The following is a 27,878-nucleotide window of genomic DNA, read 5'->3' as shown; positions in this document are numbered from 1 at the left end:
CCCCGGATCCCTCAGCAAGGAGTGGGGGGCAGCTGCCTGTGCTGCACCCAGTGCTGCTGCTCGTTGCTGTGCTGGCAGGACCTGGCTCAGCCCCATGGAGGAGAGGGCCTGGGGTCGGTGGGACGTGGTGTGGGGGGAGCCCAGGGCACTGTGGGGCCTTGGGATTGTGAGTCAGTGAATGTGTGCACACGTTTGCACTCTCATGTAATCTCTAGATGCTGGAAATGCCTTTTTTGCAGAAGTCGTTGGGACCAAGATTCTGAGATGATGGTGTTGGCTGCAGGGCAGGGCTGGGAGCTGGCACACCCGGCACTGCTGCACCTCCGCAGCAATCCAGTTGCCAGGCTGGAGCCAAGGCTGGCTCCGACAGCCGCATCCGGCACCACGGCAATGCCCGAGTGCAGCCGGTGCCCCTTGACTTTCCCCTCCCGTGCGGTTTTTAATGGAGATGCTCTCAGACTGAAACGTTTTATTTTTAAAAACAAACCCTTTCAACATAAGCAGGAGCTGGTCTCTGGTGCAGGCGCCTTGTCAGGGCTCAGGCGGGTCCCCGTCCCCACCTGCCTGGGGAGTGGGAGCTGCTGCAGACCTGGGTGAGACCCCCGGAGTGCCGGGATGGTGGGGCGGGAGGCTGCGTGTCCCTGTGGGCCGAGCGGGAGCCGGGAACGGGCTGCTGGATTAAACGGATGTGGGGTTGACAGATGTGGGATTGCCGGTGCCGACGGGACCGGACGTGCCGTGCCTGTCCGGGCAGGGACCCACCTTTCTGGGGGGAAATGCCGCGTTTCAGAGAACCGCGCTGCCCCGCGGGGCTCCCACGGGCGGGGTGGGGCGGGGGAAGGGCAGAGGGTCCGGGCGGGGCTCCCGCTCCTCGCACCGCCCCGAGCCCCCCCCGCCTGCGCGGCCCCTTTAAGAGCCTTCCCGTGACGTCACGCCCGCGGATACTTTGTAGCGCCGGGAGGGGCGGGGCCTGCGCGCGCCCGGTGGAGCCGCGGGGTCTCTTAAAGGGGCCGCAGGTAACGGGGGTCCCGGGCCGGGGGCTGCGGGGGGGAAAGGAGGGGCTGTGTCCCGGCTGCTGCTCTCGGCCGTGCAGCGTCCTCCCAGGACTGTCCGCACCTCCCCGCCCCCCCGGGGTCCCCGTGCCCCCATCGTACCCCCGAGCTGTCCCCATCTCCCCCGTGGGCTGTCCCCATCTCCCCCTCGAGCCGTTCCCATGACCCATCCTGGGCTGTCCGTGTGTCCCCCGGGCTGCCCCCGCGTTCCCCTGGCCCGTCCGCCTCCCGGTGACTCTGCAACCCTTCCAGAGCGGGGCTCCGTGCGGCGGAAGCGGGTCGAGGGGCGCCGGGCCCGGGGGATGCCGGGTCGAGGGGTGCCGCGGGCGGGGGGTCCGCCGGTCCTCTCAGTTGCAGCGATGCGGCGTGTTGGTCCGCGTGGGATGAGTGAGCAGATTCCCGCGCGAATCCCCCTGGGAGGATCCCGGGATTCTGTGGCTGTTTGGTCCCGAAAAGTGCCGCAGCACCCCCGGTTCCAGCGAATGGGGACCCCTAGACACCCTCACCCCGGCAGCCGTCCCTGTTCCCTCGTGTCACCCCATCTGCCCCGGTGCACCCCCGGAGGAATCCTGGCCCCGACCCTCACTCAGGCCGATTAGGCGGATTTCCCAGCCGGGATCCTAATCCCGGTGCCCGTTTATCCCGGCTGTGCCCGGGACCCGGCTTAGCCCCGGAGGCGGGCGGGCGGCTGCGGGCGCGGGGCGGCGGGTGAGCCCACGGCTTCCCCGGCTCCGAGGGAAAACGAGCAGCAAGGGGGGGGGGGGCGGAGTGTCCCGGCCTCGCGGTGACCGGGGAGCCGCCCCGGAGCTCGGTTCTCCCGGGGCGTGGGTGGGTGCACCGGGCGGAACGCTGCGGGTTGGGTCGTGCCGCCGCCGCCAACGGGCTGGGCACGGAGCCGCCTTGGCAGCGCTTTGCTGCCCTGCCCGGGGGCTGCTGGCCCCTCTCCAGGGGTGAGTGAATTCCTAGGAGCTGACAGAAAACCGGGCTGGTGCTGGGAAGGGACAGAACTGAAGCTCTGGGGTCCCAGCACAGCTCGAGAAGTACCTGCTGGACCCGGGTGTGGAAGCTCGTGCCTCGAGCCTGCTGCACCAACGCAATTCCCCTCCTGGGGTGCTGAGGGTCTCGCAGAAACACCCATCCACACCCCTCCCATGGGAAAACTGGGGCACGGGCAGGTCCCTGCCTCCCCCGGGCTGCCCAGGTCGCCAGGGCTTGGAGCCGCACCCTGTGCTGGGCTGCGAATCTCGCTCATGGCTCCTGGACAGAGCTTGTGCCCAATTCCGCTGCTTTTGGTTCAGGAAAGAATGGAATTTGAGGCATTAGCTCCGGAAAGGAGCTTTTCTGCAGGAATGCCATCCAGCTCCTGCCAGCCCTGGGGCTCAGCCCTGTGCCCTGCACTTTGCCCAGGGTGTGATAAGCCCTGACCCAGAGGGAAGTGAGGGCCCCACAGTCGCCCCCAGCTTGGGGCTGAACCCCCTGCTCTCCCCCGCAGCCGGAGCCAAGCAGGGTCCATGCCCCCTGCCATGGCCAGCTGGGGCACCCAGCTGGGGCTGCTGCTCTGGAAGAACTTCACCTACCGCCGGCGGCAGCGGGTGAGTGAGTGACTGGGGACTGGGGTGTGGGGCACCCTGAGCCACTGGCTCCTGGCACAGAGGCAGGCAGAGCTCTGGGCAATGATGGGGACAGAGATTCCCCCCCAACTGTGGGTCTCCCCCAGATCCAGCTGGCCATCGAGATCCTGTGGCCCCTCTTCCTCTTCCTCATCCTGATCTCGGTGCGACGATCTCACCCACCCTTCAAGCAGCATGAGTGTGAGTTTCCCCTGCCGGACCACCCTCTGGCTGGTAATGACCCCCTGTGCCTCCTGGGACCCCCCTGTGTGCCCCCTGTATGGGAGCCCTGTGGGGTGGCACCAGGGGACAAACACAGGAGGTGATCAGAGCGTGGGGACTCGCTGGCATCTCCTTGCTCTGGTGTGTGTGTGGGGGGGGTCCCGGGGATCCCATGCTGCCCCCTGCACCTGCCTCCCTCTCCCACAGGCCACTTCCCCAACAAGGCACTGCCTTCGGCAGGGACCCTGTCCTGGCTCCAGGGCATCATCTGCAACATGAACAACCCCTGCTTCCGACACCCCACGGCGGGAGAGGCCCCCGGCGTGGTGGGCAACTTCGACGGCTCCATGTGAGCGGAGGGGCTGTGGGGCTGTGGGGCAGAGCAGGGCTGGGCCGGGGTCTCACTGCCCACCCCGTGTCCCACAGCCTCTCCCGCCTCCTGTCCGAAGCCCGGCAGGTCCTGCTCCGCTCCGAGGGGCAGCGGCTCCTGCGCAGCTTCTCCCGGCTCCTGCCCGCCCTGCGCCGGCTCCGGGAGAGCGGGAATCAGCGGGAGGGTGAGCACTGGGAGTGGGGGGGGGCCGGGGAAGCGAGACCCTTGGCTGACCCCTGCCCCTCCAGCCCTGCCAGTGAGGGAATACCTGAGAGAGGACGAGACCTTCTCACGGTTCCTGCGGACCAACACGTCTCTGGCCCCGGCGCTGGTGGATGAGCTGATGGGGGCTCGGCTCAGCCCCCGCATCGTGAGTGTCAGCACGGTGCCCTCTCCCGGTGCCCTCTCCCAGTGCCCATGGTGCCAGTGACTGCATCATGACTGCCCTCTCCCTGCAGTTCTCCCTGGCGGGCATTCGCCTCCCACTGAAGGCCCTGGTCTGCAACGCCTCGGAGCTGGGGGCATTCCTGGCGGGGGGCGACGCCGCTTCCACCCAGCGCCTGCAGCGAGGGCTCTGTGCCCTGCCTGGCCCCCAGCTCCGTGCCATGGAGGGCTCCTTCCTCTCCCAGTTGGACTTCCCACGGCTCGTGGTGGTGAGCTCCCAGCCTGGCCGGGTGCTGGGTGCTGGAAGGCGACGAGGCAGAGCCTCCTGGCCCATCCAGAGTGGCTGTGACTCCCTTCCCATGCCCCCTTGTAGGAACAGCTGAGCTCAGATGTGGGTGGAATTGTTGGCACCGTGGAAGCCTTGGGTACCTTCCTGCGGGATGCAGCATCCCTGATGGAGGAGGTACCCCCCACTTCCCCTGCCCCCTATGCACCCCCACACTGTCTCTGGGTGCCCCGTCCCTGTCACCCCACTCCACTCCCCCTCCCGCTCTCCCAGATCTCCTCCATGACCAGCCTGGCTGAGCTGCGGCGGGAGCTTGAGGATTTGAGGGCCCCCAACAGCAGCGCCCCCGGTGCGGGCGCGTTCACAGCCCTGTCACGCATCGCCTGCGGTCACCCCGAGGGCGGGGGGCTCAGGATCCCCTCCCTCAACTGGTACGAGGACAACGATGTCAAAGCCTTCCTGGACCGCAACAGCTCGGAGCGGAGATCGGCGGCCTCGGGCAGCAGCAGTGAGCGGGGGCTGCAGGGGGCTGTGGAGGGCTCGACCAGGGGCAGGGGGGGCAGCAGGGACAGGGATGGGGGGCTGGTGGCGAGGGCTCAGCTCTCCCCCCCTCAGGTCCCTTCTGCCGGGAGCTGCTCCTCAGCCTGGAGTCCAACCCCTTCTCACAGATCTTCTGGAGGGGCATCAAGCCCCTCTTTGTGGGCAAGATCCTGTACACGCCACCCGGGCCCGGCCCCGACAGCGTCATGGCCGAGGTGAGTGGGGGCTGTGAGGGGTCTGGGGGAGGAATTGAGGAGGTCTCAACCAGGACCTGCCTCATCCCTCTCACCCAGGTGAATCGGACATTCCGGGAGCTGGCAGTGCTGGGGGAGGTGGGGGGCGCCTGGCAGGAGCTGGGACCCCGGATCTACACCATCCTCAACAGCAGCCTGGAGATACAGGTGCTCCAGGTGTGTGACCCTAGACCCCCCCATCGGGGACCAGGCTGCCGTGGGGTGCAGGACAGGGTGGGGTGCAGGATGGGGTGTGGTGGGGGGCATCTGGGGCTTCTGGACAGGAGTGGGGTGGGATGCAACTGGAGCAGGGTGGGCTGCATGGCCCCTGCTACCCTGGTGCTTTGCAGGAGCTGCTGCTGGCCCCAGGCACAGCCCAGCTCCTGGATGGGTTCCTCAACGGCACCTCCTGGAAGCTGCCGGAATTGGCCACATTCCTGGCGGGGCCGGCAGCCGGGCCCGGGCTCACCTGGCACCAGGTGTACGCTGATGTGGACACGGTCCTGAGCACCCTGTCACAGTTCATGGAGGTGAGTGTCCCTCCTTTGTGGGCAGGCTGGGCCCCTGCATCGGCTGAGCCCTGCCTGCCCTGCCTGTCCCTCCGTGCCTGCTGAGCCCTGCCTGCCCTGCCTGTCCCTCCGTGCCTGCTGAGCCCTGCCTGCCCTCCTACAGTGCATCTGCCTGGACAAGATTGAGGCGGTGGCCACTGAGGAGCAGCTGGTCGCCCGGGCCCTGGAGCTGCTGGAGGAGCAGCAGTTTTGGGCAGCCGTGGTCTTCCAGCCTCCCATCAATGCCACGGCCCCTGTGCTGCCCCCCCATGTCCGCTACAAGATCCGCATGGACATCGACGATGTCACGAGGACCAACAAGATCAAGGACAGGTTGGGGGACACCCGCCCTGCTGTTCTCCACGGCCTCCCGAGCAGCCTGTGCCCGTGGGGGGGGGGTCCCTGCTCCCAGCACTGTGCTCTACCCCCAGGTTTTGGGACCCAGGCCCCGCAGCCGACCCCTTCAGCGACCTGCGCTACGTCTGGGGGGGCTTTGTCTACGTGCAGGACCTGGTGGAGCAGGCGGTGGTGCGGGTGCAGACGGGGGCTGCCCCACGGACAGGGGTCTATGTCCAGCAAATGCCCTATCCCTGCTACGTGGACGATGTGTGAGTGGGTGAGGGACGGCCCCGGCCCCCTGGGACCCTCGAGTGATCCCCCTGTGCTGCAGGGGACGTGTCTGAGCATCCTACAGCATCACTGCCCTGGGGAGGTGGCGCAGGGCTGGGCGTGTCCCGCTGTCCCTGGCCCTGCGGTGGCCCAGGGGTGTCGGGCGGGGCGTGGAAGGGCTGGTGGCATCTCCCCAGGTTCCTGCGTGTCCTGAACCGCTCGCTGCCCCTCTTCATGACGCTGGCCTGGATCTACTCGGTGGCCATGATCATCAAGGGGGTGGTGCACGAAAAGGAGACACGTCTCAAGGAGACCATGAAGACCATGGGGCTAAGCAGTGGGATCCTCTGGCTCAGCTGGTTCCTCAGCAGCTTCATCCCCTTCCTCCTCAGTTCTGCCCTCCTCGTCCTCATCCTCAAGGCAGGTTGCAGGTCTCAGGGGACAGTGTGGCTGACACAGGGAGCACTGGGACTGGGAGCCAGCACGGGGGGCTCTGCAGGATCCAACCTGCCTCCATCCACAGCTGGGAAACATCCTGCCCTACAGCGACCCAGCTGTCATTTTCCTCTTCCTCGGCACCTTCTCGGTGGCCACCATCAGCCAGTGCTTCCTCATCAGCACCTTCTTCCTCCGCGCCAACCTGGCCTCGGCGTGCGGCGGCATCATCTACTTCTCCCTGTACCTGCCCTATGTGCTGTGCGTCGCCTGGCGCGACTACATCACCTTCCCGCTGCGCGTCCTCGTGGTGAGCGACGGGGCTGCCCCTCCCCTCTGCTCTGGGCAGGGACCTTTGGGCTGCAGCCCCTGGGCTGGGCTTTGCCCACACCGCTGTTCTCGCCGCCCCCAGAGCCTGCTGTCCCCCGTGGCCTTTGGCTTCGGCTGCGATTACTTCTCCCTCTATGAAGAGCAGGGAGTGGGCATCCAGTGGCACAACCTGGGTGCCAGCCCTGTGCCAGGAGACCCCTACAACTTCGCGGCGGCCATGGGGCTGCTGCTGCTGGACGCCAGCCTCTATGGCCTGGCCACCTGGTACATTGAGGGCGTCTTCCCAGGTGAGCACAGGCCCCCTGGCCACCGGCAGCCCCCCAGTCCTGGCCCTGCTCAGCCCCCTCTGCTGCAGGTCAGTATGGGATCCCCAAGCCCTGGAATTTCCCCTTCCTGAAGAGCTACTGGTTTGGAGAGTTGTCCTCAGCTGGGCACCCCCTGTGCCCCACCAGCCCCCTCACTGCACCCCAAGGTGAGTCCCTGCCCACCCCAGAGCCCTGTGGCCAAGGGCAGTGGCCATGGAGCAGGGCTGGAGCCCTCCAGCCTGGGCCTTGCCCTTGAGTGGAAGGTCCTGCACCCTGTGGCAAGGGGTCCTGCCCCCAGCGAGGGGTCCTGCCTGGGACGTGACCCCACGGTGGCTTCCAGTGCTGGTGGAGGAGCCGCCTGCCCAGCTCCAGCCCGGCGTCTCCATCCGCAACCTGGTGAAGGTTTATGGCAGCAGTGGCCGCGCGGCCGTCAACGGGCTGAGCCTGGACTTCTACGAGGGGCAGATCACGTCCTTCCTGGGCCACAATGGCGCCGGGAAGACCACCACCATGTGAGCCATGGGGGGGCTGTGTGGCCATGGCTGGGGACAGGAGCCGAGCTTGACCCTATCTCCACCCGGGTCACCGTATAGGACAGGACATCACAGCCTCAAGCACTGCTGCTCCTGTGCTCCATGACCACCTTTCCCCACCACTTCCCCATCCAGGTCCATCCTGACTGGCCTCCTGCCCCCCACCTCGGGCACTGCCTATATCCTGGGCTTGGACATCCGCTCTGATATCGACACCATCCGCAAATCCATGGGGATGTGTCCCCAGCACAATGTGCTCTTCAACATGTAGGCAGGGGCGGGCGTGCGGGGGGAGTGATGCTGGGCTGTCCCCCTCAGACCCTTCCCCCCTCACCCTACCCCCCTCACCCTGCCCCCCAGCCTGACAGTGGAGGAGCACGTCTGGTTCTACGGGCGGCTGAAGGGGCTCTCAGAGCAGCAGGTGCAGGAGGAGATGGAGCAGCTGCTCCAGGACACGGGGCTGCCCCACAAGCACCGGGAGCAGACCAGGAACCTCTCGGGTGCGTGCGGGGGACAGGGCGGGTGCCCGAGCGGGGGTCAGTGGCCCCCGGGTGCCCCCAACGCTGTCCCTCTGCAGGCGGGATGCAGCGGAAGCTCTCGGTGGCCATCGCCTTCGTGGGCGGCTCCCGGGTGGTCGTCCTGGACGAGCCCACGGCCGGCGTCGACCCCTTCTCCCGCCGCAGCATCTGGGAGCTGCTGCTCAAGTACCGCAAAGGTCAGCGCTGGGGCCGTGAGCTGCTCCCTCTGAGCCCTCCAGCCCGGAGGGAGCGGGGGGACGTGCTGGTGGGAAAAACCCGCGATGGGGGGACCAGCAGGAGGGTCCGGGATCAAGCCCCCTCCCTGCTCCCAGGTCGCACCATCATCCTGTCCACCCACTACATGGACGAGGCGGAGCTGCTCGGGGACCGCACAGCCATCATCTCGCAGGGCCGGCTCTGCTGCTGCGGGTCCCCCCTCTTCCTCAAGGCCAGGCTGGGCACCGGGTACCACCTCACCCTGGTGAAGCGGGAGCGAAGCGGGACAGGTGGTAGCACTGGTGCTGTCCCCGGTGTCACCAAAAAGGTGGGTCCCTCAGCCCCAAGGGGCTTCTGCCAGGGGCAACCAGTGCCTCCATCCGGGGACTGGGGGCACTGGGGGCCAGGTCCTGTTGTGGGGTGCCAGACTCCAGCTGCCCTTTCCCGCAGGACGGCAGTGACTCGGAGCGCAGCAGTGACACGGGCCTGGGCAGCGAGCGGAGCAGCGAGGCCAGCGCCGTGGGTGAGGGTCCCGGCCCCCGTGGTTCCCCCCCAGCTGCTTCCCTGTCAGCTGGGGGGGCTGGGAATGCACAGCCCTGCCGCTGGCTCCTGACCCCCCTGCACTGGTGGGGCAGAAGGGGGTCCCCATCCCCTCCAGCTCTCCCGGGGACCCTAAGGCTGGGATGCTGGGCACGTGCCAGCTGTGGTCAGCTGCACCAGCCAGTGGCCCCTGGCCCAGGTTTCCAGCCCTCCCTGTTCCCCCAGATGTGGCCCAGCTGTCTGCACTGATCCAGAAGCTGGTGCCCGGCTCCCGGCTGGTGGAGGACATCGGGCACGAGGTGCTCTTTGTCCTGCCCTACAGCGGGGCCCGGGACGGGGCCTTTGGGGAGCTGTTCCGTGAGCTGGATGCGCGCCTGGGGGAGCTGGGAGTCTCCAGCTACGGCATCTCCGACACCACCCTGGAAGAGGTACCCAGTGGGGCTGTGATCAGGCTCCCATGGCTGCCCACGGCTGCCGGGGGTCCCGCCCCTGCCCGTGACCAAGGGCTTTCCCTCACTGGGCTGTGGGAACTGGTGTCATGTTTAACACCAGCCCCCCGACCCCCCCAGATCTTCCTGAAGGTGGCTGAGGACACGGGGCTGAACACTGACACTGCAGGTAAAACCCCTCGATCCCGGCTGGAGCTGAGCTCTGGGCTGTAAGGGGGGCTGAGGAGATGCTCACCAGCCCAGAACAGAGGGGTGGGGGTGTCCCCAGCACTCTGTGTGTCCCTCCCAGGGCCAGGGTCCCTACTGGGAGCACCTGTGGGTGCAGGGAGGTGTCACAGCCTGTAACATGGGTCCCACCCTGGCATCTCATCCCCATTTTCTCAGGCACCAGGAGAGGAGCAGCTCCCAGCGAGGTGGGGGACGCAGATGTGGCCGATGGGGAGCTGGGTAAGGAGGGGGGAGCTGGGACCCCTGAGCTGCTGCTGGGTGTTCCCCACCTCCACCCCTGGGGCTGGGGCTGGGGCCATGGCACATGTCCATCCGGGCAGGTGTCCATCCAGGCAGGCATCCCTTGGGGCAGGGGGATGCTCAGGGACCCTCGTGCAGCATTTCTACCTCCCGGTTTTGGGGTGCCCCCAGAGCCAGGATCCAGGATGAGGGTGGGTTTGGGGGAGCCCAGATGTATGCAGAGGTTGGGATGGGACATGAAATCCCCGGAGGCATATCCAGCCCCCTTCTCCTGGAGATAGAGCTGGCATGGGGGCAGCCAGGGGAGCCTGGGGGGCTGTGATGGTTTGGGGTGCCAGCTCTGCCCTGGGTGGGTGCTCACCCTGGCCGGGACAGCACCGCACGGCTGTAACCCCTCTCTGCTCTCCTTTACATTGAGCCAAAGGAGCCCGGCGAGGTAGGACCTGGGGGCCGGGGGTGCTGGGGGGCTCCTGCATGCAGCATGCCATCCCTGCTGAGGGGGGGATGCCTCTGCCAGCACCCACCCCGTCCCCCCGTGCCCCACCTGGCACGAGCCCCTTGCCAGACCTGTCTCTGCCCTGGCAGCAGAGGAGCCCCGGGAGACAGACCTGCTGCGGGGGGCGGCGGGGCGGGCCTGCGGCAGGGTGAGGGGCTGGGCACTCGTCTGCCGCCAGCTCCGCGCTCTCTTCACCAAGAGGATGCTCCACGCTCGGCGCAGCACCCGCGGCTTCTTCGCACAGGTAGGACCCGGGGGACCGGGATGGGGCCGTGGGGAGGGGATGGGACAAGGGGTGCGGAGCCGACCCTGACCCCCGGCCCCCGCAGATCGTCCTCCCCGCCGTCTTCGTCTGCATCGCGCTGCTCTTCAGCCTCATCGTGCCGCCCTTCGGGAAGTACCCGCCGCTGCAGCTCCAGCCCTGGATGTACGGGCAGCAGTTCACCTTCTTCAGGTGTGTTCCCAGCCTGCTGCCCCCCGTGCCCTCCATCCCCCACTGCCACCAGCTCACTCCTGTGTCTCCTGCCAGCAACGACGCCCCGGGGGACCCCGACACCGCCCGGCTGCTGGACGCGCTCCTGGCCGAGCCCGGCTTCGGCACCAAGTGCATGAGGGAGGCGGGGCAGACGTGAGTGTCCGCGGGATGGGGGCTGGAGGGGACAGCCAGGGCTTGACCCCACCTCGGTGCCCGACCCCCTCGGAGCAGCCCTGCCGGCCGGTGCGATGCCATGGGACCCCCAACCATCCCCGTGGTGGGTCCCGATGCCTCTGGCTCACACCAGGCTGGTAACAGAAGGTTTCTCTCCCCGGCTGCCCAGGACGGGGCTGTGCCCACCGGCTTCCCACCCCGACGGCTTCTCGGCCCCCTCAGCCCCCCCATCCCTGCTGGAGGTGCTGTGGCGCCGGAACTGGACGCAGGCTGAGCCGTCCCCGCCGTGCCAGTGCAGTGGCCCGGGGGCACACAGGATGTTGCCCGAGTGTCCCGAGGGGGCTGGGGGGCTCCCTCCACCCCAGGTAACCCCCAGCCCAGCGGGAGCAGCCCCAGAGCTGCAGGGGCAGGCGATGCTCCAGGGAGGCCACGGGGCCGAGTGTCCGTCCAGCCCGTCTGTCCATCCCCCAGGTGCAGAGGGGCACAGGGGACATCCTGCAGAACCTGACGGGCAGGAACATCTCCGACTACCTGGTGAAGACCTACCCCCAGATCATCCGGCAGGAGTGAGTGCTGGGGCTGAGAACACCCAGGGACACTGCAGGGACACCGTGGGGACACTGAGGGACCACCCCAGGGACACCTGGGGAAGGTGGCAGGGCGTTGGCACAGGGTGCCACTGCCGTGGCAGCAGGGAGGGACACTGTGGACCAAAGCACAGGGGAAGGGGACACTGATGGGAGTGTGGCCAGCTGAGCAGGCGCTGCCCTCACATCCCCTCGGGGGGTTTCTGTCTCCCCTGTCCCTCCCACCCCATTTCTTTCAGGCTGAGGAACAAGAAGTGGGTGAACGAGCAGAGGTGAGCTGGGCAGGGGCTGGGGGCTGGCACAGCTGAGCCAGGGTGAGGCAGAAGATGCCCGTTGGGGTTGGGGAGAATCTGAGTGGTGGCTGGGCAGAGCTGACACCCATCCAGCCTCAGCCCTCTGCCTTGTGCCCCTCACCACAGCGTCTGGGCGTGTGGAGGGTTGAGTCTGGGCAGGGATGGCAGTGGGAAATGGGTGGCAGGTTTGATAGAATGATGGAATGGTAGAATCTCCTGGGCTGGAAAGGACCCACGTGGACCCTGGAGCCCAGCTGGCAGTGGGGTCTCGGACAGGTTTGGAGCCCTGTTTCTCCCACAGGTACGGTGGTTTCTCCCTGGGTGCCGGCGGCTCCCAGGCCCTGCCGTCGGCGGCAGAGGTGGATCAGGCGGTGCTGGAGCTCCGGGCACTGCTCAACATCACCCCGGTATGGCTGGGCTCAGGCCCCCAGCTCAGCTCCTGTGCCCTGGTGCTGGGAGCCCCCTCCTCACCCTGTTCCCACACCCAGGGCAGCCCCTCGGATCGGCTCCTGGCCAATGTCAGCCGCTTCATCGAGGGTTTGGACGCCCGCAGGAACATCAAGGTGCACCCAGGGCTGGGAGTCCCACGGGGGCGAGAGCTGGGGGGCAGCAGGGATGTGGCACGTGGATCCCCTCTGGGGGTGGAGCGGCCCAAAAGGGACCAAAAGGCTGGGGCTGGAGGGGAGTGGGTGGCACAGTGGGTGGGGATGGGGGTGCCACGGGCACAGCCAGGGGCAGTGCCAGGGCAGGTGGGGGGCTCTAAGCTGCTGGGCCCCCGTGTGCTGCAGGTCTGGTTCAACAACAAGGGCTGGCACGCCATGGTCTCCTTCCTCAACGTGGCCAGCAATGGGCTGCTGCGTGCCCGGCTGCCCCCTGGCACCGACCCCACGCGCTTCGGCATCACGGCCACCAACCACCCCCTCAACCTCACCAAGGAGCAGCTCTCTGAGGCCGCACTGTGAGTACCGGGGATGGGGGTCCTGCAGACCCTCCGGCCCCCGCTGAGCCCTCCCCTCCATGGCAGGATGGCCACCTCCGTGGACGTGCTGGTCTCCATCTGCGTGATCTTCGCCATGTCCTTCGTCCCGGCCAGCTTCGTCGTCTTCCTCATCGAGGAGCGGGTCAGCAAGGCCAAGCACCTGCAGTTTGTCAGCGGGATGAAGCCCCTCACCTACTGGCTGGGCAACTTCGCCTGGGACATGGTGGGGATGGGGATGGGGACAGGGACCAGTCCCTGAGGGAGCAGGTTCCACCCCTGACCTTTTCCCGGCTTCTCTATCCCCACAGTGCAACTACCTGGTCCCCGCGCTGCTGGTCATCCTCATCTTCCTCTGCTTCCAGCAGAAATCCTACGTGTCCTCGGACAACCTGCCCTCCCTGGTGCTGCTGCTGCTGCTCTACGGGTGATGGGGCAGCAGAGCCCAGCGGGGGCAAGGGGGGCACGGGGGGCTCTGAGTGGGGCTGGGGGCAGCCGGGGTGAGGGGGATTGTGGTGCTGGGGGGTGGGGGGTGTTTCACGTCCCCCAGGATGGGGGTTGCATCTCAGCCAGCCCCTGCCTTTCTCCCTTGTAGCTGGTCCATCACCCCCCTGATGTACCCAGCCTCCTTCCTCTTCAGCATCCCCAGCACTGCCTACGTGGCCCTGACCTGCATCAACCTCTTCATTGGCATCAATGGCAGCGTGGCCACCTTCGTGCTGGAGCTCTTCGTGGACCAGGTGAGCCTTGGGATGCCCTGGATCCCCTGTCCCATTCCCATGGGGCCAGTGCCAGCTGACTCACCCCTCTCTTTGCTGCCCTGGCAGAACCTCAATGACATCAACCGTGTCCTGAAGAAGGTTTTCCTCATCTTTCCCCACTTCTGCCTGGGCCGAGGCCTCATCGACATGGTGAAGAACCAGGCGATGGCCGATGCCTTCGAGAGGTTTGGTGAGTCAGGGGGTGTCAGGGCTGTTCCCCCTCCCCAAAGCCTGGCCAGCTTGGGGGTCCACCCCTCCTACAGCCCCTCTCGTGCTCACAGGGGACAGGCGCTTCGTGTCCCCCCTCTCCTGGGACCTGGCGGGGAAGAACATGTTCGCCATGGCCGTCGAGGGCATCATCTTCTTCCTCTTCACCCTCCTGCTGCAGTACCGCTTCTTCCTGCGGCTGGGGTGAGCCCCGGCCGGGGGTGCCTGGGGGGTTCCTGCAGATGAGCAGCCCTGGACGTGCCCCTGCCGCTGTTCCCCCAGGCCACGGGCTCCGGAGCTGCCCTCGCTGGGGGACGAGGACCGGGACGTGGCCAGGGAGCGGGCGAGGGTGGGCAGCAGCCCCCCCCAGGGCCACCTCCTGCTGCTGAAGGACCTGACCAAGGTGGGTGTGTAGGGCTGGACCCCCCCGCAGCCCCGGACCCCCCGTGAGGGATGGGAGCACCCAGCGCTGCCTCTCCCCGCTCAGGTGTACCGGCGCAGGAAGGCTCCGGCCGTGGACCGGCTCTGCGTGGCCATCCCCCCCGGGGAGGTGAGGGACAGACGGACGGATGGACGGCACCGTGGGCAGGGCCGGGGCTGCTGGTGACCCTGCTCTGTCCCCACAGTGCTTTGGCCTCCTGGGGGTGAACGGCGCTGGGAAGACTTCGACCTTCAAGATGCTGACGGGGGACACGGAGGTGACGCTGGGGGAGGCCTGGCTGAAGGGGCACAGGTGGTGAACGCAGGACCCCACAGCTGCTCCCTCTCTCTGTGTCCCCACAGCACCTGTGCCATCACCCCCATCCTGTGCTCCTTCTGGTCCTCGTCCTTGCAGTGTGCTTGTGCTCACCTTCATCCTCATCCTCATGCCTGCAGCTGCTCGTCCCTATTCCTGCAGTGTCCCTGCAGTGTCCCCCGCAACATGCTCATCTGTCCCTGTCCCACACTTGCCTGTCCCCATCCTGTGCTCACCTGTCCCCATCCCCAGAGTGTGCTGACCTGTCCCTGTCCCACAGTGTGCTCACCGACCTCCAGTCTGTCCACCAGCACATGGGTTACTGTCCCCAGTTCGATGCCATCACAGACCTGCTGACGGGGCGGGAGCACCTGGAGTTCTACAGTCGCCTGCGTGGGGTCCCAGAGGAGGAGACCCCCAGGGTAGGGCCCTCATCCCAGCCCCCCCAGCCCAGGAGACCCCCACCCTCACCCCCTCGGCCCCTCTGTCTCTTGCAGGTGGCTCAGTGGGGCATCACCGCGCTGGGGCTGGGGCCGCACGCGGACCGACCCGCGGGCAAGTACAGCGGGGGCAACAAACGCAAGCTCTCCACGGCCATCGCCCTCCTCGGCTGCCCCCCCGTCGTCTTCCTGGTGAGGGGGGCAGCGGGGGGTCCCACAGAAGCACCGGGGTCCTGCCTGGGCTGACCCTGAGCCGGGGCCGTTGCAGGATGAGCCCACGACGGGGATGGACCCACAAGCCCGGCGGTTCCTGTGGGAACGCATCCTGGGCGTCATCCGGGACGGACGGTCCGTGGTGCTCACGTCCCACAGGTGATTCCCCACCCGGGGTCTGCAGCCCCCACACTGGGGAGCAACCCCCGTGCCCCCGGGAATCCCCCAGAGGGGAGCTCCCCTCTGCCCCGGGGGTCTCACTCGTGCCCCCCAGCATGGAGGAGTGCGAGGCGCTCTGCACCAGGATGGCCATCATGGTCAACGGCCGGTTCCGCTGCCTGGGCAGTGTCCAGCACCTCAAGAACAGGTACCGGGGTGGGGAGCTCGGGGGCTCCTTGGATCGGGGGCTGCGGCCGGTCCCTGCAGCGGTGTCCCTCTCCCCGCAGGTTTGGGGACGGGTACACGGTGGTGGTGCGGGCGGGCGGCCCCGGCCCGGCGGCGGTGCAGGCCCTGCTGCAGCGGCACTTCCCCGCCATCGAGCTGCGGGAGCGGCACGGGGGGCTGCTGCGCTACCACCTGCCCGCCCGAGCCGCCTCCCTGGCCGCCGTCTTCAGCCTCCTGGCCGCCCACCGCGGCCCCTGCCACATCGAGGACTACTCCGTGTCCCAGACCACCCTCGACCAGGTGACGGGGCACGCAGGTGTGGGGCTGTGGCTGGGGGTCCCGTGGCACTGTCTCTCACCCCGCCATCCCCGCAGGTCTTCGTGCACTTTGCCCAGGAGCAGAGCGACGGGGACCCCGGGGAGGCCGCGGCGCCAGGGCAGGATGTGGCCCCCAGCCCTGGGAGGAGGCTGAGCACGTTCCTGGAGGATGACAGCTACCAGGAGAGCGCTGTCTGAGCGGGGAGTGGTGCCCCATGGACCCTCACAGACCACTCCCCAGTCGTCACCGCAGCACGACCTGGGGTCACAGGGCTTCGGGGCACCCCAGAGCCCCGGAGCTGCACAGGGGAGGCCTGGGCACATCCTGCCCACTGGCGTGGTTTCACCATCCCATGGGACAGTGGGTGCTGGGGAGTGTCAGAGCATCAGGGCAGGGCTGGCCCCAGATCCCTGTGGGTGGTGCCCTGTGGGAAAGTTGATCTGGATGGGGGGTCTGGGGCTGGCCCTGGGACCCCCCCTGACCCCAGGACCCCCCCTGTTCCCCACCGGAGCCGAGCTTGCTGTAACTGAGCAATTCAATAAAGACCCGCGGTACTGACAGGGGGCCTGATCGCCCTCACCATGACATGACCCCACTGGGGAACAGGGGGCACAGCAGGACAGGGGCACAGCGGGACAGGGCAGCAGTGTGGCCCTGGCACAGTTGGACACACAGACCTGCAGGGCCGCGCCTGGGGCTCCCCCCGACCTGGAGGTGGGCACTGGTACCCCCCGAGCCGCACCTTGGGGGTCCAAAAGGGTCCTCCCGGGGGGGGTTAGTGACCCTCCCAAGGGAAAAAAAAATATGGAACGCTTCACGAATTTGCGTGTCATCCTTGCGCAGGGGCCATGCTAATCTTCTCTGTATCGTTCCAATTTTAGTATATGTGCTGCCGAAGCGAGCACGATAGAGAGGCATGCAGGAGCGATACTTAAACCTCTCCCAACTAAAGATTATCAAGTCATGGCGAGTAGTTCCTCAAACTCCCCCACATTTCTCCACCTGTTCACCCTCCCAAGCGACGCGCGTCGGATTTTTACTTTAAATCTTCCATTCTATCAGGTTCTTTTTTGCCTTTCTGAGGACGAGTTTAAGCGCGGAGCGACGGGCCTCGCGCGGAGCATGGCGGGATGCGGTTAATTTACGTATGGGGCGTGGCGTGGCTGGCGCGTGTCCTCCACCGTCCCGTCGTGCCCCGGGCGCGCGCGCGCATGCGCGGAGCCGCCGTTGCCGGCGGGGGAAGATGGCGGCGGAGCGCTGAGGGACGGGACGGGAGAGGTGGAACCGACCCGACCCCCCCGCCGCGCCAGCGACTCCCATGGCCCGGGGCCGGCCCGGCAGCCGCGTCCCCGCTGCGCCTGCTCGGGCCGCCACAGCGCCCGGGCCCCGCTGAGCGCCCAGGCCTGACTCGCGGGGCCTGACCCATCGCCACCCCGAGGCGTCTGCGCCGGGCCGGGGCCGGGGAACCGGGACAGAGACGGCGGCCGCCCGGGCCCAGCACCCCGCCGAGCAGCAGCGGCCGCTCTGGGCCCGGCCCAGCCGCCAGGATGTCCGACAACCAGCCGAACGCCAACAACCACCACCCGGCCAACAACACCGGGGCCGCCGGCGGCAACAACCGGGGCGTCCGCAACCCCAACCTCAACCAGAACCCCCTGATCAACGTGCGCGACCGCCTCTTCCACGCGCTGTTCTTCAAGATGGCAGTGACCTACGCGCGCCTCTTCCCGCCCTCCTTCCGCCGCGTCTTCGAGTTCTTCGTCCTCCTCAAGGTGAGGGGCAGCTCCTCCTGCCAGGCGCAGCCGGGCTGAGGGCAGGGATTTCCTTAGGAACAAAAAGTTGTGGCTCTGCCGGAGGTCACAGCCTGTGTTTGGGCCGCACACACCAAGCTGTCCCCAGAGCTCCCATGGGCCTCTCCTGTGTGGGAGACACGAGGAGTTCAACGATCTGTGGTGGTCCCAGTGGTTCCTGCACTCCGGGGCTCTGGTTCCAGGTCTGCAGATCCAAAGGAAATCCCTGAGCCAGCTCGCTGGGCAGCCAGGCTGGTGCAGGGCATGTCCTGGGCTCTGAGCTGGAGAGGATTCGGTTTCTGTTTCCAGGAAATCACACTTTGGATGCATTGCACACATGACATACTGGATTGTTGGAGTTTTGTTGGAGTCTTGTCTTTTCTGGAAGCAGTTAAGGCACAGCCCTGTTCTAACCCTGCTTTTTGAGCAGTGCCAGTGCAGCACAGCTCTGCTCTGGGGTAAACCCTTCTGCCTGCTGGGGCCCCCCAGGGAGGCCTGCCTGTCAGTGTGCAGGGGTGAGCTGCCAGTAGGTTAAATCCTGCTCCATGGCTTCCAGGATGGGAAATGGGAGTAAGAAGGGGAGAGCAGCTTACCAGGCCACCCTCCTGCTCTGGGTTTTTACAATTCAGCAAGAAAACGTTCAGCACAACTTGTCTCATACTGCACAGATACTTTTTCTACCCTCCCAAGAAACGTTACGGATTTTCACATCCCTGTTCTGTGTCCCAGTTGTCCGGCTGGGTCCCAGCAGACAGGCTGGGACAAGGGTGGTGCTCAAGGTGTGCCCGTTGGGCAGAGCAGCTGGGAGCTGTTCGTGCTGCTTCTGCCTCTGATTGCTGCCATCCTGGAGAATGAAGAGCATTCCCAGAGCCCTGCAGGGTCAGGGGCCAGCAGCCTCCAGCCTGCTCTGGTTGCTGGGCACAGGGAAGCAGAGCCTGTCCAGAGCTCCTGCAACCAGGGAGGTGGCTCTGGCTTACCTTCCCTCACATCCCTCGTGCAGCTGCTCTGCAGAGGGATGTTTACCAGCCTGTTTGTTCATCACAAATAGGTCAGGACAGCTGGGCTGATGAGGAGGGAGCAGCTCGGGGTGGGTGGAAGGGAGGTCTGAGCTCAGCGGTGCCGCTCGCTGTGCCAGCCGTGCTCGGAGCTCTGAACTTTGGATGCATGCACAGTTACTGTCTGTGCTTTAGGGAGCGGGTTTTATTAGTGCAGGCTGCTTTGCTGTGGTTTATAGCTGTTCCTGGGGTTGAGGCAGGGCAGGGAGCCCTTTGGCCGCCCTGGGGCAGGGCCTGTTCCTTGCAGCGACAGGTCTGCCGTGGGTTTGGGTCGTCCTGCCCTCAGAGGGGTTGGCTTTGGGAGAGGTTTGCTTTATTTTGCCTTTGGAAGGCTGGGCAGTCTTCTCTGGGCTTCAGCAGGAAACTCTTTGTGCTGAGGAGGGAAGGGTTGGAAGCCATGGATGCATTTCCATTCCTTTCAACGTGCCTTGTAGCCTCGTTCCACGTTAGTGCTGCGTGTGGTTCAGTTTGGGGAAGGTGTTGGTTGCAGGACCTGTGCTTCCAGCAGGGTACCTGAGCTGCACAGGAGTTGAGGGCAGCTCTGGTCTCATGAACAGGAGCAGGAGGTTCCTGCTTCCTTTGGTGTGTTCCTTGCTCAAACTACCAGGGTCTGGCTCCTGCCTTGTTGATGCAGGGAAGCACCGAAGCTCTTGTCCACTTGCCAGATCCACTTGTCCAAGTTTTCCTAGTGTTTTATGGGCGAAGAGGAGCTGGTGGTAATGGGAAGGCTGTACTCAGGCTGAGGGTGGCCGGGCTGACGGTCTGCGCCTTGTCTCCTGCCCTGCAGGCTCTCTTCGTGCTCTTCATCCTGGCCTACATCCACATTGCCTTCTCCCGCTCGCCCATCAACTGCCTGGAGCACGTGCGGGACAAGTGGCCCCGCGACGGGATCCTGCGGGTGGAGATCCAGCGCAACTCCAGCCGGGCCCCCGTCTTCCTGCAGTTCTGCGGCGGAGAGAAGTTCCCGGGAATGGTGGTTGAGTCCGCGGCTGAGGAGGAGGAGGAAGAAGAGGAAGAAATGACTGTGGATATGTTTGAAAACAGCTCTATCAAGGTTAGGGATGTGCTCCCTGAGTGGGTCAGAGAGGGAGACCTGGGTGATGGGCTGGGGAGAAATGGTTGGTTGTAAGTGTGTGATCCCTCAGTCTCCTGGAAGTACAGTGGGTTCCTTGGCTGCTCCTGAATTCCCATATTGGCTTCTGCTGGTTTAACACAGGAAGCGAGAAAGTGGCCTGAGAAGGTGGCCTCTCCCACCCCTGTGGCGGTGGAGGCCTTTGCAGGGACAGAGGGAGCATGGCAGGTGGGAGGTGAAGAGCCTGCTGATGTGACTTTCCCTGCCCTGGTTTTCCAACAGTTTGAGCTGGATATCGAGCCCAAGGTGTTCCTCAAGCCGTCCCGGGTGAGCAGCACTGAGCTGCCCCACAACGACAGCCAGGAGTTCTCGTTTAGTGACACAGCCACTAAAGGTATGCAGCCTCTGCGGGAGACTGTGTCCGAGTTTGAGATGCTAACCCGAGCAGGTAATCACACCTTCACTGCTACCTGTGCTCCTCCCTCCTCCCCCCGTCATCCTCCCCGCACGTCCCATCCTGGCTCCTCGGGGCACCTGCACACTGACCTTAAATGTCTTCCCAATGTGTTCACCTGGGGTTAGTCCTGTCAGTACTAACAGCAGACCCACAGTGAGCTCTGCCCCACGGCTGGGGGGTGTCAGGGCTCCCCCAGGGTTGGGGGGAGGCTGGGTTAGAAGCGTTGCCAGACCAAGAGGCTTCAGGTGAAGCACAGGTGAGCGAGGGCTCCTGGTCTGGCCGTGCGTTCCTGCGGTGTCAGGTATCTCAGGTGAGCCTGAACCCCCCTGTGAGCCGCATGGATCCCCTGGCAGCGACACTCCTCCTCACAAGAGCAGGGTTTGAGCTGTGTTCTGGGTCCTGAGCCAGCAGCAGCACTCGGAGCAGCCAATTTGCTCCAATTAATGAATCCCAAAAGTCACCGGGCGGGTTCCGTGGGTTGCGATACCACCCGGCCTTGTCCCGCCCTGTTCCTGCCTGGCCTGAGCTGCTCAGGCCTCGTAAACTCCAGAGGGGGATTTAGTGCCTTTGTGTTATTTAAAATGGAATTGCAGTGTGGAAAACTTGTGTCTCTAGTGGTTAAGGGAGGAAATCTACTGAGGAATATTTATGTTAAAATAGAGATGTGGAATTGGATTCTTTGCCTTTTTCCACAAAATTTGCAAAATATTGCCTCTTTCACTCACAGTGTTGTCTCTGGAAAGGCTGGAACTCTTTGCTCTGCAGACATACTGGGGTTGTGTCTGTGGAGGAAGGGGAGACCAGACACTGCTCTGTTCCTTGGTCTTGCAGTGGATTTGCTTGATGCTGATCCAGAGCTCATTAGTCCTGAATTAAAGATCATTAAGACCAGAGAGCAGTAAATGTTTTTGGTGCAGGACCTTTATTGCCCAGATTCTGAGGAGAGTCACGTTGTGCAGAGCTGTGGCACTGGTGGGGTAACTCTTGGTTTGCTGAACGCGTGGCTGGAAATGATCCAGAAAAGGGGAGGGAGAGAATCAGGCTGTTTCCCAGATGAGTTACAAAATTCATCTCTTCAAATTGGTCCCAAATACCTGAGTTTATTGTTTTTTGCCAGATTTCCTGTGCTCTAAGTGAACAAAATTTGCTGTTTAGTCCAAATGTTTTTGCCATGGAAAAATATTTTATGAGACAAAGGAAGTAATTGTTGATATTTAAACCCTTGACTTCCTTTTGAGATTAAAACTGTTTATAATGGAAACAAAAGACAAAACCGACAGCCCAGCCTGTGTTTGCTGCCTGAGAAGGGGATCAGGGGCTGCATCTCTGTCAGTGCTGTGTCAGGTGTGTCTCTGTTAAGTTCTCATCACTTTAATTGTCACTGTGGTGCTGGGAGCTGCCTGACAGCTGCCTCCCCCCTCCTGGAGATACACCCTGACAGTCTGAAAGAGCAGGGATTAAATTGCTTGGCTCCAGCTTAGCGGGAGGTTTTGTCCTTTCAGAGATGATGTAGCAAAAAGCATCTGTTTGGAACCTTTCTTGGAAAAAAAAAAACAAACCAGGGAAACTTCAGGCACCGCCAGTTTTTGGGAGAGCTGTAATTGCTGCTGCCTTCTGTTCTGATGTGTAATTGCAGCAGTGACCTCAGTCCCCCAGGAAGTGCAGGGCTCTTGCCTGTGGAGCATTTACTCAGTGTTCAGCAGGTGTAAAGTGGATTTTCCTGCTGTTTCCCAAACAACATGGGAAGCAGAAATTGAAAAGAGCAAGAACAAGTGATTCTGGGCTTGCCAGGCACAGATGTGGGCAGGTTCTGTGCAGAGCTTGGAAGTGCTGCCCTGAAGCTTTCCCAGAAGCCTCACATTAAGGACTAAGGTCAGGGGAATGGGCTGCAATTCCAAAGAGTTTGAACTGATTTATGTTTAAGTGGTTGAGGGAAGCCTGGAGCCCATGTTTGCAGCTGGTTCCCTTTTCAAGAATGTGATGGGAGGGAGGGAATGAGCCCAGAGGGGCTGTTTCTTCGTGGTGGTTGTTTGCAGACGCAGGTGCTGAGCCTCCCTGTGTCCCTCCCTGTGTCCCTCCCTGTGTCCCTCCCTGTGTCCCTCCCTGTGTCCCTCCCTGTGTCCCTCCTGTCCCTCTCCAGTGTGGCCACAGGAGGAGTACATTGTGGAGTACTCGCTGGAATACGGCTTCCTGCGCCTGTCCCAGAGCACACGGCAGCGCCTCAGCATCCCAGTCATGGTGGTGACCCTGGGTGAGTGGGGAGGCAACCTGGGCAGGGGCAGGGGGTGCAGGGGTGGGGACCTGCTGTGCAGAGACCTCAATGCTGTCTCTGGGAACTCTTTACGAAGCCGGTGGCACTCACTTCCCACGCAGGAGAGCTGCTGTGTGCAGCCCGTCTCCCTTTAGTAGGTCACAGCTTTCCAGGAGGAGCACTCTGAAATGGTGGAGCCTGGTTCAGTGAGCCCTGATGTCATGCCCAGCACAGTTTTTTCCAATGGAGAAGGGAAGAGCCCTCTCCCTGGCTGAAGGCTCTGAAGCTCTGGGCTCAGTGGGAGCAGCAGCAGTGCAGGGTTAGAGCCCAGTGGTGAGGGCAGCTGTGCAGGTGTTGGGGATGGTGCTCACAGGTCTGTGTCACACTCTCAACATGCTTCTGTGCCCCTGGGAGCACCAGCAGATCATTTCCGTGGAACAGCGTTCTCTTCTCCTGGCGTTTGCTCTGTTAAAACCTGTCCAAGTCAGGAATACAGTCTCAGACCTTCTCGGGCACTGTTAGTGCCGTGATCAGACTGAACCTCGTTACTTCCTCCCACTCAAGCTGAAGCACAACTGGACAGGGGTTTAGGTGATTTTCATGTGCAGTAATGGGCAGACAGGGTGAGCCAAATTCCCTTTGTGTCTGTGCCAGCCCTGACATTCCTGAAGGCCCATTAGCACTTTGTCAGCGTGGCTGGATCTGTCAGGGGTGACATCTTCCCTCCCAGACCTGCCCAGTTCGGTTTTACTGCCCCAGGCCCACGTGCTGGCCCAGGCCCAGCTCTGCTGGCACACGTGTCCCTCGGGGTGATGGGACGTGTGCTCACTTCGTGCCTCTGGGGCTGCAGGTGGGAACAGTCTGAGCAGGTTTTTGTGTTCTCCCTAGACCCTACGAGGGATCAGTGCTTTGGGGACAGGTTCAGCCGCCTGCTGCTGGACGAGTTCCTGGGCTATGATGACATCCTGATGTCAAGTGTCAAAGCTTTAGCTGAAAACGAGGAAAACAAAGGTAAGGCCTGGAGGAGTGACAGCGGCTGCGCGGAGCGGTGGGTGTTTGTTCTGTGCATGCCTGAATATCATCTTCTGACTATTGATTAATCTGTAACACAGGGAGCAGCTCCCTGTGTTATTGTCAAGGACAAAATGAGAGAGGCAGGAGGGGAGAGGTGTCTGGAAACCTGATTTCCTCCCTCCTCACTGCCCTGCATGACAATGAGTGCTGCCCTGAGGATTTCCTCCAAATGCTGTTTCTTTAGCAGGCAGCGATGGTTGGTCCTTAGCCTGTGTGTTGATCATACTGAGCCTGTGTTTGTGCTTTTTCTCCAGGTTTCCTTCGCAATGTGGTGTCTGGGGAGCACTATCGCTTCGTCAGCATGTGGATGGCCAGGACGTCCTACCTGGCAGCCTTTGTCATCATGGTCATCTTCGTAAGTCAGCGGGAGCTGGGCAGTGCCTGGACTCAGCCAGGGCTGGGCAGCATGTGGGTGGTGTAACAGCACAGACCTGAGCTCTCACCTGCTTTTAAAGTGTAGTTGGTGGAGGATAAAGCCCTGGGACTTTTGTTCTAAGTGTCCTGCACGACGTTTGTCCTCTGAGACTTTTAAGAACAGGCCAGACTGATTTGCCAGCAGTGATCAAGATAAACCAAGGGATGATGTGTGAGATGAGGCCATCTCAAGATACACATCAGACAAGATCCTGAACGATAACTATGCTGTGTTTGTAGTCTTGGGTGGCTGTGGGACTCTCCCCTTGTGTCTGGCTGTCCCACCCACTGAGGCAGCTCTGTGCACAATCACACTGTGGGCAGTGAGGGAGAACCAATGCAGAGAGGTGCTGGGAGCTGCGGCAGGAGCGGGATGGAGGACGGGAGAATCCCTGCTCCCAGCTCTGTGGGTTGGCTTGGCCCCCGCTCAACTATTCAGGATCGGTCCCTTTACAAACAAATCCTTTACTGTCTGTTCCCCTGCAGCAGCACAGAGATTAATTGCCGTTTGTAGAGCCCTAATTACTCTTTGGCAAATTGCTCTGCACAGCTCCAGCTAACGAATGTGGGATGTGCAAGCCCAGGCTCGCCCGGGCCTCTGCCGCAGTGCGATTCCGAGCGACTCCCCACACCCGTGGGGCTCTAACCTGCCTCCCCTTCTCTCTCCTGTTTCAGACTCTGTCTGTCTCGATGCTGTTGCGCTACTCACACCATCAGATCTTTGTCTTCATTGGTAAGGACTGGCTGAGGGGTTTGGGTTGTGCTGGGCACTGTGCCTGCTCCAGCACAGTGTGTCATAGAGTCACAGCAGGTTTGGATTGGAAGGACCTTGAGGATCGTCTTGTTCCAACCTTGATTTTTGTTGTTTAGAAGGGTCCTACTTTTAGCTGCACAGGGAATCCTCCCCCTGCACCTTGTCACCACACTCACCAGAGCTATTCTGTCTCCTGACAAGTGCTGGGCACAGAGGATTTGGGATGATGGACTTGGCTGCACTGAGTGGGCAGTACCATGGGGTGGGGAGTTCCTTGGCCCCACATCCTCTCTGTGCCACAGTGTGTTTTCCCTCTTGCAGTTGACCTGCTACAGATGCTGGAGATGAACATGACCATTGCGTTCCCTGCGGCTCCGCTCCTCACTGTCATCCTGGCTCTGGTTGGTAAGGACTTGCCTCACTGCTTGTGTCTGCAGCACATCCCTCTGGGATCTGTGGGAAGTCTGATTCCCTGTTCCGAGCTGGCCGCGGCAGGTGGTTAGCGCGGCTGCTCATCACAAGGCAGAAGGCTCTGGAATTTGATGGCACAGTGAGCTCCATTGTCCTTCTGGGTCCCCTGGAAAAGCAGCAGTTCATTGGGAAATCCCAGAATCCGAAGCTTTGTCTGTCCCTGGAGCTCGTTGCAGACTTACATTCTGTAGCCAGATTGCATTTGCACAGTTTGAGTTTAAAAAGCAACAAACCCCCTGTAATGTGTGCTGGGGGAGGCAGCTGGTCCCTGCCGTCAGCGCTGGAACACGCTCGGCCTTGGCTGCTGCCATAACCAGAGCCCAGTTACCTGCCCTGGGCAGGTGCAGTCGCAACCTGGCCCTGGGGTGGCAGAGGGCCCCTTCCCGTGCCCTGCCTGTGCTGATGTCCCCTCTGTCCCCAGGTATGGAGGCCATAATGTCCGAGTTCTTCAATGACACCACGACCGCGTTCTACATCATCCTCATCGTGTGGCTGGCGGACCAGTACGACGCAATCTGCTGCCACACCAACACCAGCAAGAGGCACTGGCTCAGGTATGGTCTCTCATTCCCTCTCCCTGTCCTTCTCCAGCTGCTCCAGGGCCTTCCCAGCCCCTCCAGGCATGACGGCCTCCACTCCTGAGGGTGTCTGTGTGGCTCCTTGGGAGCTGCCCCACGTGGCACAGGGTCCAAAGTGCGATTGCTCCACTTTGGATTTGTGCCTGGATCTCAGAATCACCTCGACCTTTTCCTGCCCCTTGTTTTGCCCCATTCGTAGCCAGGCAACTTTGATTACCTGTTAACGAGTCTGCACTGCCCCAGACCAAGTGCCCCAGCTCAGGCTGGGCTTGGGAGTAGAACAGAGCTCATATTTTTCCTGATTTTCCTTGCCTTCCTGTCTAGGTTTTTCTATCTGTACCACTTTGCCTTCTATGCCTACCACTACCGCTTCAACGGGCAGTACAGCAGCCTGGCACTGGTCACCTCCTGGCTCTTCATCCAGGTGAGTCCCTGCACAGCTGCTGCACCTGGGGGGGCTTTGCCAGACTTCCTCTCAAGCTGGGTTGGAGTAGGGATCCTTTTTTCTGTAAGAGATGGAACTAAGCCTGGTTTGGAAATGGAACAGCAGAAGGCAGCTGTGGAACAGGGGAACCTTTGAGTCACTGGCTGCAGTCCAGTCACGGGCATGACAATAAGCTGATACCACACAGGTTCTGGGAAGGCTTTCTGTTCTCTCCTTCTACAATAAATCCTGATGAGGGTCTGTCTTGCAGAGGAGCTGCTCAGGTCCATGCAGTGAGGATGCTGGCAGGACCAGCTCCGAGGTGATGTCTCCAATATCCTGGATCAGTTAAACCTGTTGGGTATCTGGCTGTTGACCTGCTGCAGGGTGGGGGCAGGGAATGGAGCACGGCCCGGAGGAATGCCATTGTCCTTCTTTTCCCAGCCCTTAAAAGGGAAGAGGGGTTATACTCTGCTGCCTGTCTTCAGAGAGAAACTATAAAGCAGCTTGCAGCAGTCAAAGGTCCAAACTTTGTGCTAACCTGCTGGCTGTCAGAGCAGCTGGATTCTCCAGGAGAAGTGCGGTTTTCTTGGGATGTGGTAGCTTGTGGCCCAGGCCCAGGGGTGACTCCTTTCCCTCTCTTCCTCCAGCACTCGATGATTTATTTCTTCCACCACTACGAGCTGCCAGCCATCCTGCAGCAGATCCGGATCCAGGAGATGCTGCTGCAGAACCAGCAGGTCGGGCAGGGCACCCAGACCACGCTGCAGGACAACCTCAACAACAACACCACGGCCGCCCCCGTCGAGGCGGGGGGTCACCGAGCCCCCCTGGCCACCGGGCCCCCCGGGGAGGGCGGCAGCCCGACCACCCTGACCCCCGGCGAGGCCTCCAGCGTCATCGCCGCCTCCGTGGGCAGCGACCTGAACTGGGTGGCCGAGACGGCCGCTATCGTGACAGAGGCCTCGTTCCTGTCCGACCTGAGCACGACCCTCCTGGAACCCGCCGTGGTGCACGAAGCCGTGGCCAACGGGACCCCTCAGGAGGCGGCCACGGCCTCTGGTTTGGTCGCCCGCATCAGGGTCAGCAGTGACCGCCCAGAGACGGCCGTGGGCTCCATCACCATCGAGGTCACCTCGACGTCCGTGGTGGCCGCAGCAGATGCTCCCCCTGCTGCGGGGGCTGCGCCCCTCGTCCCGTTGCAGGAAGGGGGGGGCCCCTGTCCTCAGCCCCTCCCTTCCCAAGCAGACTGAGGCTCTCGAGGGCTCAGACAGCCGAGCAAAACCCGGTGGCAAGAACTGCGTGGGCAGCAGCAGCAGCGTGGCAGAGCCCCCTCCAGCCTCAGGGGGGGACAATGACCAGGACAGAGGTTTGGAGGACCGGGGGGAGAGCAGCCCCTGCCCAGCACCAGCGGAGAGAACGCCCAGCTCAGAACCAGGCTCCAGGAACCTGTCCTGAGCCCCGTTCGATCCCTCTGGACTGCCGGGAAGGCATTTGGATTTCGTTTGTTACTATTTCTCACTTCACCATCATCCTTAACCCATGGATCCCTCTGAGCGGAGCCGGAGCAGCAGGGGCAGAGCAGGGCTGTGGTGACCTCCCTTCCCTGGGAAAGGCACAAGGGGCTGCAGGGAGGTTGGGGGGTTTGGTCCCCTGGCCCACACAGCTCCAGGGCTCCTCCGAGGCCACATGTGAGCCTGCTCCTGCCCCATGTTAGCTTGTACCCCAGCTTTTCCTTGCCCCCCAACCCCGGGCTTCACCCCTGCAGCCGTGTTTGCAGTCCAGGTGTGGATCCCAGCTCTCAGGTGGGAGCTGACCTGGAACAGGCCA

The 27,878-nt window shown here is 63.2% G+C and overlaps 2 protein-coding genes and 1 non-coding gene across 3 annotated transcripts; 2 read left to right on the top strand and 1 right to left on the bottom strand.

The window, feature by feature from the left end:
* Positions 1–985: 985 nt before the first annotated feature.
* On the top strand, positions 986–16,251 carry ABCA7 (ATP binding cassette subfamily A member 7). Its single transcript, XM_032712122.1, has 51 exons — positions 986–1,016; positions 2,545–2,644; positions 2,770–2,863; positions 3,092–3,233; positions 3,311–3,438; positions 3,503–3,624; positions 3,713–3,907; positions 4,012–4,101; positions 4,198–4,432; positions 4,540–4,679; positions 4,758–4,874; positions 5,048–5,227; positions 5,370–5,578; positions 5,677–5,853; positions 6,052–6,274; positions 6,378–6,599; positions 6,702–6,906; positions 6,975–7,091; positions 7,265–7,436; positions 7,593–7,724; positions 7,818–7,957; positions 8,035–8,172; positions 8,308–8,519; positions 8,642–8,714; positions 8,957–9,159; positions 9,301–9,349; positions 9,565–9,627; positions 10,067–10,084; positions 10,234–10,388; positions 10,474–10,598; positions 10,674–10,772; positions 10,963–11,158; positions 11,265–11,359; positions 11,620–11,652; positions 11,975–12,080; positions 12,162–12,236; positions 12,462–12,631; positions 12,698–12,875; positions 12,961–13,076; positions 13,245–13,389; positions 13,477–13,600; positions 13,692–13,821; positions 13,900–14,020; positions 14,105–14,167; positions 14,244–14,350; positions 14,634–14,775; positions 14,851–14,985; positions 15,062–15,165; positions 15,281–15,373; positions 15,453–15,690; positions 15,765–16,251. The coding sequence occupies exons 2-51, from the start codon at positions 2,564–2,566 to the stop codon at positions 15,903–15,905; spliced, it is 6,768 nt and encodes a 2,255-aa protein (XP_032568013.1). The 5' UTR covers positions 986–1,016; positions 2,545–2,563; the 3' UTR covers positions 15,906–16,251.
* Positions 16,252–16,506: 255 nt separating this feature from the next.
* Positions 16,507–16,613, bottom strand: LOC116799331. Its single transcript, XR_004361040.1, has one exon. It is a non-coding gene; the product is annotated as a U6 spliceosomal RNA (small nuclear RNA).
* Positions 16,614–16,914: 301 nt separating this feature from the next.
* TMEM259 (transmembrane protein 259) lies at positions 16,915–27,418 on the top strand. The gene is made up of 11 exons (XM_032712121.1): positions 16,915–17,480; positions 19,341–19,607; positions 19,908–20,019; positions 22,223–22,333; positions 23,222–23,344; positions 23,662–23,762; positions 24,497–24,554; positions 24,897–24,980; positions 25,468–25,600; positions 25,949–26,048; positions 26,699–27,418. The coding sequence occupies exons 1-11, from the start codon at positions 17,256–17,258 to the stop codon at positions 27,299–27,301; spliced, it is 1,917 nt and encodes a 638-aa protein (XP_032568012.1). The 5' UTR covers positions 16,915–17,255; the 3' UTR covers positions 27,302–27,418.
* Positions 27,419–27,878: the final 460 nt, after the last annotated feature.

Source organism: Chiroxiphia lanceolata, chromosome 27 (assembly GCF_009829145.1).
Source record: "Chiroxiphia lanceolata isolate bChiLan1 chromosome 27, bChiLan1.pri, whole genome shotgun sequence".
Taxonomy (NCBI): Eukaryota; Metazoa; Chordata; class Aves; order Passeriformes; family Pipridae; genus Chiroxiphia; species Chiroxiphia lanceolata.
Note: the sequence above shows the minus strand (reverse complement) of the source record. Positions and strands in the feature narration are given on the sequence as shown.